General features: G+C 40.7%; 1 protein-coding gene across 1 annotated transcript; it reads right to left on the minus strand.

The window, feature by feature from the left end:
- Positions 1 to 226: 226 nt before the first annotated feature.
- On the minus strand, positions 227 to 5,587 carry LOC109282331 (placenta-specific gene 8 protein-like). The gene is made up of 4 exons (XM_059722246.1): positions 5,440 to 5,587; positions 4,347 to 4,471; positions 3,341 to 3,449; positions 227 to 366 (listed from the first exon to the last, which is right to left on the minus strand). The coding sequence occupies exons 1-3, from the start codon at positions 5,549 to 5,551 to the stop codon at positions 3,345 to 3,347; spliced, it is 342 nt and encodes a 113-aa protein (XP_059578229.1). The 5' UTR covers positions 5,552 to 5,587; the 3' UTR covers positions 227 to 366; positions 3,341 to 3,344.
- Between the last annotated feature and the right edge of the window lie 5,354 nt (positions 5,588 to 10,941).

The raw sequence follows: 10,941 nt of genomic DNA on the forward strand, positions 1-10,941 counted from the left end.
ATGCTAGTCTTCTGTGTTGGCTTTGCAACAAGAAATACTTTGTCTTACAATTCTGGGGACAGGAAAATAACTGTCGGTCTCTTGTGTAGGATAGCGACTAATCACTGATCAGATGAGAGATGTAGATTAAGCTAGTGGAAAAAAGGGAATACTTTTTCCAAGCACATTAGGACAATGAAACTGGTTATTACTGCAGAAGTGGTTATAAAAAGAACACATATACAAGTGAGGCGCAAAACCTTTTATTTTTTCCCTGATAATTCATAGCAAATAAGCCAAAAGTGCTGCCTTGCTTGCTTGCATGTCTTGTAGATCTTGGTATTCTTGCATATAGACTCTGAATATGCAGAAGCAAATAGAGGAAACCTGGAGTGACAAGTGGGGGACAAAAAGACAGTTACACACAAGGCTAAGATGATTAACAATATACACTACCACGAATTGTACTTAAAAGTTTTAAACGTCTTGCATTTCTTGAATGTTTAACAAATCTCATCACAAGGTAGAACAATATTTTAATTTGAGAAATTTGTCTTAAACAAAGCTACAAAAGTATTGGGACAGGATCTAATGCCTTCAGTCTTAATGGAAAGATGAAGCAAACTGGAGTAAAGTCTTTTCCTTGATTTACTCTAAAATTTTCTGGTTGAGGTTACATTAACCATTGGGCCCTGTATTCATGTTGTTTGGTTCAGGAACCCTAAATGGTTTTCCACAAAAGGTGTCAGGGGAGGGGGGGGACTTTGCTGTTGATTTTAGCTTGCATAGACTGCTGATTAGTGCAGTGGCAGATTAAGATTTATTGGGGCCCTGGGCAAACAGAAAATTAGAGGTTGCCCACACCCTGTTATAAACATTAATGTATCAAAAAGCATTAATAAATAGACCCATCAAATATGTTGTTCTGTCTGTCAAGGAGATCAAAATCAGCACCCTTCAGAGGGAAGAATATTGCAAGCACTGCCCCCCTCAAAAAAAAAAAGCACCAACCAAACAAAAACAGCATTCTCCAAATTCTTCAGCTCAGACTCTAAGGAACCCTGCCAAACTCTGGTTTAGGCTTGGACCATCAGTGCAGACAGTGTCTCCCTGGGTACTTCCTTCAGGGCTTTCTCCCCAGCTCCCTGCTACCAAAGTTCCATTGGAAGCTAGGGCTATATTGCCTTTCCAGAAGAGCTCCTATAGGCTACTGGGAGGTGATGGAGTCCATCCTCCTAACTATCTTCCATCATAAAAAGGGGGGGAGTCAGCTTCCTGGGTGCCATTAACTGTAGGAGGGACAGGATCTGTGCACAGTGGGAACTATCACTGTGTTCCTTAGTTGTGGAGTCTAAGGAGGGATGTCTCCAGTCTATGGGGGGTGGGGGCATGTCTTGAGTCTATGTAGGAGTGTCTTGTGTCTAAGGAGAAGTGTTTCCCATATAAGGAGGGGTGCCCTGAACCTAGAGGGGTGCCAAAAGTATATGGGGCAAGATGCCATGAATGTAAAGGTGTGAGAGCCCCAGCTTCAGCTCTGAGGTAAAGGGTCGGATGAAAACATCCTCCCTCAGCCTTCCTGTGGTCTCATCCTGATCCCTTTGAGCCCAGGGTCCCACTCCATCTTTGCTGCTTGGGTTCCACATGGATTCCACCCAGGTTGTCTTGTAAGGTGGGGGGCAACTGGCCCTGCTGTGGTCTCCTTGCAGAGCTCTAGCAACTCCCAGAAGTGGGCTCTTTCTTTCCCCTTCCCCCTGTGTACCTAGTGCTGCAGCTGCCCCCACTGCCCCGGGTGCGGCATAGCCAGAAGCTGTGGCTGCCTGAAGAGGTGGGAAGGCTTCCCAGCCACCCACCCCCTACCATCCACCCATCACCCCCTACCCCCAGCCTGGGGATCTGCTTTGCCTGTCCCCAGGGTGAGCAGATCATGTGCCCCGCCCCCAGCAGCCCAGCCCCAGCCCCAGTGCCAGCCCTGCTGCTGCTGGTGCCAGTGGTGGCCAGGTGGGAGGATGCACCCCTGGCCACTGCTGCTGTTACTGCCGTGTGCCTTGCTGGGCAGTGCTGCTGCCAATGACCTAGACAGCTACCTGCACAGCACCATCCTGGACTGTCCAGCACGTTAGAGATTTTTCCCAAGCGGGCCCTGATTGGCAGAGGTCCCTGGGCCCAGGCCCTGCAGGCCTATGCGTTAATCCACCCCTGGTTAGCCCCTGTCCAAGGAAGCTAAATGTGTGGGTTTGAGTCAGAAGAGAATTTCAGTCTCCCACTTCTCAGGCAGCTCCTGTAACTACTTATCTGTTACGGTGACTGCAACTGTATTTTGTATGAAAGGTGGTTCAGTTGAAAGTGTTAGGCATTCCCCAAGCAGGCATAGTAGATGAAACCCCTTAAGGGCTTTAGCCACAGGAATGTCTAGATTTTGGATCCTGAGCAGGCTTTTGAATAAACTGGGCACTGAACTACTCGGCTCAGTCTTGACCAGTTCAATTCTGACTATGTGGAGAAGTGGTACATGATGGGCCTTGAGAATTTGAAAGTCAGACAACAAGGTGCCTGCACAGCTAAGGCAGCAGCTGAGTAAGGGTTTTTAGGAACAGAAATTCAGACTTAAGTACCTAAAGTCCATTAAAGTCCTATATTTGTTCAGATACTCTTTTTTAAATTAAAAAAAATAAGTACATAAATATAAATAAATAAAAAGCACATGCTTCAGAGGGTGCAGTAAAACAGTGGGGTGAGAGAGTGGCTGCTTCCAATGCTACACTGCTACAGCAGATCTAGGTGTCTGCTACTTAGAATACAGGAATTCCATAATCCACCTGCAGGAACTGAGTCACATGGGGCCTCTATAAAACAGAGCCATAGATTTCTCCCCAATCTCTGTTGGCTTTTGAGCTGGTTCATTCCTTTGTGGAATAAGCCAGGCCAAATGTTCATGCCTTTCCCACTGTAGGTATTACATAGTCTGGAATACCTTTGGTTAACCAACAAGGCTCTTTGCCAGTGGTAATTATCCTTACTGTTGTTTGGTCTTGTGTTTCCTGACTGCCGATTGTAGTGATGACCATGCTTTATTTTAGATTGGTTTGAGTCACTACAGTAAGTCTCATTTTGTATTACAGTGGGCCCTGTAGCACAGACCTCACATTAAAATAAGCTGATGGTACATCTTCTAAGACTTCAGTATCACCCAAAGGATGGACAGATGAGGATAGCTTTATGCTACTATCATCTGCATATTACTGATTCTACGCCAGACTTTTCCATCACACCCCATTTGTCCTAAAACTGATTTTAACTAACACACTGCTCCTCAGGAATATCTTTGATCAAACACGTATACCTAGAAAACCTTTAAACGAACCTTGTTAGAAGATTCCTTGTTCCTTCCTTTTGTTAATGTCTCTCTTTAGCTGACAAGCAGAACACATAGGGCACCATAAGACAGTGCAGCAATCAGAAAGGATGGATCCCTGTTAAAACAACAACAATCACCATCATCATAGACTCCAGACTTCACAGGATTAACTTCTGACCTGTTAAAATAAATAAATAAATAAGATATTCATATCGATCTTGCATATTTCTTAGACAGTTCTGCTATTTGATGGTCTGGCATGCCAGGGGTTGACTCTAGAAATATAAGGATATCACTTGAAAAAAAAGCATATAGCTTACACTCTTGATAGAAAATCTGTTGGAGAAAAAAAGTCTGAAAATGGGGTTGATAAATCAAGAGGGGATTGGATAATTGATGAAGACTGAGCATGAAAAATATACTTTGGGTTAAATAGAGACTGTATAGCTATGGTTATGATATATTTAACACCTGAAGAGCTGCATTAGAAATTGTCAGACATACATTTAATTTAGAGTGATAAAGAAATACCAGTCTTCTCTGAAGAGGCATTAGTTATTTCTTAAGCAAACAGTAAAGCTGTACTATAAAGTGGCATATATTAATAACAAATACATTGTACTTGCGTATTCCATGAACTAGTCATAGAAGATGCATAATCATTGTTTTACATATACTTCATGTTCTTTCCCTAAGTGCAAATCACATAATGCGTTAGTGGTACCTGAGATTTGCCTCTATGCCAGAGGTCAGCATATATTGCTTATGTTGAGCTGGAGCTATGTTGTTCTGGCCCACAGTTTGGAAAGGTTGTAGGCTGCTGTTCTATGCTAATTACCAAACTACATTGCCTCTCATGTTCTAAGGGAAACCACTTAGCAGTTGGGGAGACATGACTGAATTATACCTGGCCTACAAAAAATAGTAAACCATTGTGTTAAATAGGTGATTTGCTGCTTTAGGTGGTGGTTCTTTGAACAGGGGTAAAACAAATGATTAAATAGTAACTAACTGGGATACTGTATTTTGTCCGGTAGAGTGTCCTCATAGCCACACTTGAGCCGCAGAGGCAGCATTCATTCATGTCACTTGCAATTTGACATGAGAGACATGGACAACAGAATATTCCACACAGACCTGGGAAGACATAAGACAAAACAACAAATGAGGGTCACTAGATATTTCCCCTGAATTCATGCCGATTCTTAGCTCTCATCGCACAAGCAATGTGAAGGTATCTAGAAAATGGAAGGAAAACAGTTGGGATGTGCCGTAAACTAGAACTAGCACAAGGGAGGGAGAGGGCTGTACACAACTTGAAAGTGTTGTTGGCTGTAACCTTAGATGTAGTTCTTATAATCTTACTTTGTAAGGGGATATCCACTCCCCAGAAAAGGTGTGTGTTGACTGCAGGAACTGAGCCCATGATTTATTTTGTGTCATCCTATTAAAAAACAAGGCTCCATTTTCTTTCAAAGATATAAGTTAATAAAGTGAACCATGGGCAGGAGGCATAATGTTGACCTTGCCTAGCTACATAATAGTAATAGTTACCTGCTTTATCAATGGGGTTGAAGTATGCCTGAAAGCAGTGGGAGTACAAGGGAGGTTTTGCTCTGCGTGTGTGTGTGTGTGCGCGCACAAATCATCATTGAGTAACAATGTCCCAGCAGATAGAGGAAACAACACTATAAACTTTAAATAAATAAGGCCCCTGCTACACATTACATATATTGCACAATTAACTGGTTAATTGAACAATAAATTTAGACTGGTCAGATGTGCAAAATAAGATTGGCTGCAAATGCAAAGTATTTATCACAGAACTAACTGGTTAATTGTGTAGTACATCTAGACTAGCCACATGTGCAAAGCAATTATCACACCATAAAAATGACTATGCAGGTATACAAAGAGCCAACCAGCTATAAAGTTAGTGCTTGAAAATATGTAGCAACTCTAGAGCTGGTATCTATCCATCTTTAATTTGAATGTGTAGCAGGGTCCTAAGCAATATGTAAAGTCATTCCCAGTAAAAGACTGGAGATGACACAAATCATAGAGTCAACCCAAAACAAGTTTGAAATAGTAATACATCCACTTACACACTCCAAAGTCACTGCAACACTCCAGTAGCCCTGTCTGCCAGTAATTTCTTGACAAACTGGTAACAGCAACAGTTTGGGGCTGAACTGTGATAGCATGTGGGTTGGCCATTTTTAATATTAGTGGATCAGGTCAGAAATTTATATCCTGGAAAGGAAAAAAAAAGGGAGAAGTTTTAAAGGTGTATTATCAACTACACTGCACACAGTGATGGCATCTAATGTCATCATGCTGATACAACTAAGGAAGTGACGCGTGTCTGTAAAACAGTACTGTTCCTCAATTTTCTCGAAACAGTGCTCAAAAACCTAGATAATTTTGATGGATGCAGTGAGCCAAGCTGTATTCAATGGCATTAGACCCAGGATGAATGAAGCCAACATTTTTAATCCAAAAGCACATTTTCCCATAGCATCACAGGAGTTATTTCTCAAAGAAAAGCTTGCCATAGACTGAATGGCCAACAGCTCTCCTAGGAACACTGGTTCCATAGCTGTTTCCAGATGAGTTCTGTCCTGCTCAGCATTGCAACACAGCATACCATAGACATTACTGTAGAAACATAATTTTCTCTCACTACAATTCTTAAAGGGGCTCTCTCCCTGGGAAGATTTTCCTACTCTCAGACAAATTCTGAGACTACTCAGGCTAATACTTTGAACCTCAGTGGTTATTTGAGTCAGGACTATATCTAGTATCAATAAGGGATTTCACATACAGGCGGTCATCAACTTACGGTGATTCGCGCTTGCGGCGCTCAGCCATTTACACCCATGTTATTACTTACGGCGCTGGATCCTTGCACTTACGGCACTACAGGGAAATTTACAATGAGAAAAAGAGGGCAGCAAAACAAACATCCCTGGATCAGTTTCTCAAAAAGCCACCAAGTGGCCCTAAGTCTCCCCAAAGAAGGCCTTCTGAATTCCATGAACCTGATGGTGTTCCTTCACCTTCTGATAAAATAAAATGGTATGTGATTAGTTACTGTATTGCCCTGTTTAATCAATTTATATACAGTACACTTTAGAAAGTATTGTACTGTACAGTGTATATCACTTATAGTTGATTTAAATATGGTGTTTATGGTCATTTCTATAAAAAAGTTGGGCATCATGCCTTTGGTCAGGAACGTAACCCCCTATTATAACATTATTTATATGGGAAAATCAGATTCGACTTACATCGTTTCGACTTACAGTGCCTTTTCCAGGAACGTAACCTGCTGTAAGTGCGAGGACTGCCCATACTGTAGTTTCACATAAATGTATGTTAACATGCCGTAAGTTGCAGGAATACAATCCACAGAAAATACACGAAGTCTGAAAATGTTCCAACTATTATTGCTACTACTAATACCAAGGATCATCATTAATGAAAGATATTAAACAAAGAACATTTTCTCTCTTGCCTTAAGTTCATTTTTACTGTGCACATTCAACTTTATTTAGTTTTACTCTTTCCTTCATATTGTTATCTGCTTATTTTTCCTCAATTTCCCTACTTTGTCTTTTAACACACAGAGAACACATTTTTTTTAAGTAACGGGAAAAAAAAAGATTAATTGTAAAATTACAAGAATTGGCAGGGAGCTCAGAAAGAGGTGATGGACTGAAGCCCCTCCCCTCCTTTCTCTCCCCTCCCCTATGATTTAAAGCTAATGTCTCTGACTGCATTTGGTATTTTACACAGCAACAGACAAGCATATAAAGTATGGCAGGAATCTGGGTAATGGATAATTAGGTCTGCTCCTCAACAATCACAGGCAACTGTGCCATATGACCTCCTACACAAAATGATCAGGCTCCTTACTAAAAGTAACGGCAAGTTTGCTCCTTTGATTGTTAGAACCCACTCCTAATTTCCAGCCTAAATGTACTCATGGCTGGTTTATACCCATTTGTTCTTGTGCTGATAATGTCTTCTAGTTTAAATAGCTCTTTTGAACTCCCCAATATATTTTTAAAAAGCAAGCACATCCCCTCCCAGCCTTTCTTTTGCTTGATAAATATCCCTAACTCTTTTATTCTCACCTCATGGGATAGGCTTTCCATTTTACTCATCATCCTAGTAGCCGTACTCTACACCTAGTCCAGTTTTAATTCACCTTCCTTGAACATAGGTGACCAGAACTGCATATGGAACTGCACATGGCAGACTGGATCACTTTTCCCCACTCAGACAAGATGGTCATCCAGTGGAGGTTGTCTCTTATGTATCTCATCCTTTTCCTTCTTAGGCTCTGCACCCTTGTCATTTCCATTGCATTGTCCTCTCTTCTTGTTGGATAAGCTGCTCTTCTTTTCTTTATTGCTATCCCATCTTTTCTTTTCTGCTTGCTGCCCCCGTCTCCTTCAGCACCACCCTCAACTCTTCCACTTACCAGTTTCCTCCTCTGCCCTTTTCTCTTGGTCATGTGCTTCTGTGAGTCAGACTCACAATCCAAAGCTGGCCAGCTATGTTCTCACTGTTTATCAGACACCTGTAAATCTCAAATTGCCCATGCAGCTTCCTCTTTTCTTACATTCCCATCCAAATTATTTTCCTCACAATTTCCCTTTGATTGGCTCCCTCAAACATTGTATTGGGTATAGAAAAGCTCTCAGCAGGTATCCCTCTCAAGGATGATATATATCCTGCAGCTGCTGCATCCAGTTCACTGTTTCTCCACTGTTCAAGGGACCTCCCACTGATGCCTCCGTAGCTATTTTTGCCTTCTCTTCCTTGCCCCTACTTGTTAAGACAAGCCCAGGCTTGTAGCTCCCATGCAAAAACTCCTCTGTTCACTGTACTTTTGTCATGGGACTACCCCGCTTGCTGGCTGCTGGGCTTTTTTAACCTTTTGCCTTGGTCACCCTTGAGTTCTTATTTAGGTTCAGTAGGTAGGTGTGTCAGGCAATGACCAAAGCAAGAGTCCTCCATCATGCTTAGCTGAAAAGCTTGTGTCCAATTCAAAACCTGCAGCCTCCCCACACTCTTTGCAAAGCACTACAAACAAAAACTAAACCACAGACCCAGCAACAGCCTTTGGAAAACAAAGCTTCAAGTTAAAAAATGATTTTAGTAATATTAATTTCTGAAGATCAGAAACTGTATGTAGTGTTTTCACTCAAAATACCCCAGGCCAAATTCTGCCCTATGTTACACCTCTTCACTGATGCCAAAATGATTGGAGCTATAAGAGAAGGCTGATAAATATATATCAGTTCTTGTTTCTTCTTAGAGTTACAAACATCTGGAAAAGTTAATTTAATTTAGTTAAAAAATTAGACTGCTCTTCTCCACACGACTGCACAAGCCATTTCAGAAACAACCCCAACTTCAAAACAGTGGTTAAAAAACTCTCCTCTAATCTACAGAATGTATTTTGACTGAGCATACATACTTAGAGCATTCATCACTGCAGTACCTGAGGCCAGCTGCAGACATTACACCTTTTCCCACTTATGTGGTCAGAAACTGGTCTATACCCATAACAGAACAGAAGTTTGGAGCATATAGATTGGTTTATTTTAATCTGATATGATTTCTCATTTTTCCAGTTGGAGCCATGTTCTAAGCATTCCAAAAACATGATTTTAACTTGACATGACTTGAAGGAGTATACCTTGCTTAGATAACATGATTTCCATCTCTTTGAATGTATGGTCTGGTGGTAATATTAAAATTAAAGTAAAATTAATCCTGTTCAAATGAATCCTGTTCAATCCACATGGCTGCACTATTCAGATAAGTGAAGTCATTTCAGAAATAACACCAACTTCAAAACTTTAGTTTAAAAAATCTACTCTGATCTACAGAACTTATTTTGCTTGAGCCATTCATCACTGCAGTATCTGAGATCATGTGCAGACATTGCACTTTTTCTGGTTTAGGTAGTCAGAAACCAGCGTATAACAATAACAGAACAGGAGTTGGAGGTCATAGACTGGTTTAAAAATGGCAGATCCCACAGTCATTGAAATTCAAACTGTGATGCCTGCAACCAATCCTGTCAGAGTCAGAATTGGCCACGTGGCTCCAGGAAAATAATTTTGAACAACATTTGTCTCTGAGCATTCTTGGGAAAACAAAGGAAACAACCCCAACACACACCAGAAACAAAATCAGGGATACTGACTCCTACAAGATGAACATGATGTCTTAAATGTCTTTCAGCCACAAATAGCTCCATTTGTTTGTGTGCTTTCTAATCTCTTCCTGGACATTCAAAAGCCAATAATATGCTGCTGGCAGTAATCATCACTACATGCCTCTCAGTAACCATTTGGATTGTGTGACAGGGGGTGTCCAGACCTTCCACAAGGGAAACAAGTAGGTAGAATGTACAGCCCATCAAAGACAAACTCCCTTCTCTTAAAACATGGGTGATATCAAAGTACAGAGGCTAGAAGCTACCTTGAATCTTTTAAAACTCTTCTCTTCATAACCTCAACACTAAATAATATCTATTTTGTTACCATTAATCATTTGGAAACACAGGCGGCTAAATTTAAACTGCAGCAAAATTCATTTTTTCAATAACACTATAATTCAATTTAACAGTATAATCCAATTTTCTGAAAAGTATCCAGTTTGACATGCTTATACAATGTAACAATGGCAAGCAACAGCACACAGCACTCCCCCCTTGCTTTTCACTGTGGGCATCTAATTTTGTTAAACTGTTGTAAATTACTCTATTCTCCTATTGCAAGATGCCCTGAACCTCCATTGGGAAGGGCAGCATATAAATCAAGTAAGTGAATAAAGGAACCGGGTAAGATTTGTATCTTATTGTATCTTGCCTTAGCTAATTTGTTGAGCAGAAAACTGAACATGTTCACTCTTTACAACATTCCCTCCCCAAGCAATGAACACCCCAGCAGCTAACAGCTTTCATATGTCTAATGAATCAAACCTTGCCAGAGGGAGTCTCAGATTAAACAAAGAAACATGCACATACCACTTGTAGAGCACTCTTATTCCTGGAGTTCAAGAACTCTTTGGTAGTCAACTCCTTTATGTGTGTTCTTTATGCTAACAGCAAACTGACCCCTTGGCTTCGCAGTTTTTCATTGGTGGTTATAAAAGGGTAGGATGTAATGATTTGATATAAGTTGGTAGAACTGTTATTGTTTTTTTATGATAAAAAGTTAATGATGATCCAAGGATGAGAGTCTATACTTGCAACACTTTGGAAACTTGAATTTGTTAATACAACGTACTTGGTGCATTTTCTATATATGTCCTTATAACCTTTTTTATACACAAAAAATGTGCTTGGGTAATAGCTAGCATGGGAAACTGAAACTTAAAAAACCTGAACTTGGTAGGATTGCAAGTAGTGTACAAAGTTACTTTCCAATTAAAGAATAAGCAAGCAAGGGACAAAGAATCTTCCTAAATGGAAAGGGAGAATGAAAGAAAAAGAATAAAAGAAAAAAAAAGAGGACAGGAAAAATAAAAACTTAAATTTAAGACGATGACAAACAGTGGTAATAACTCAGTACCTTTACCCA

The sequence above is a fragment of the Alligator mississippiensis genome, chromosome 2, assembly GCF_030867095.1.
Source record: "Alligator mississippiensis isolate rAllMis1 chromosome 2, rAllMis1, whole genome shotgun sequence".
In the NCBI taxonomy this organism is placed as follows: Eukaryota; Metazoa; Chordata; order Crocodylia; family Alligatoridae; genus Alligator; species Alligator mississippiensis.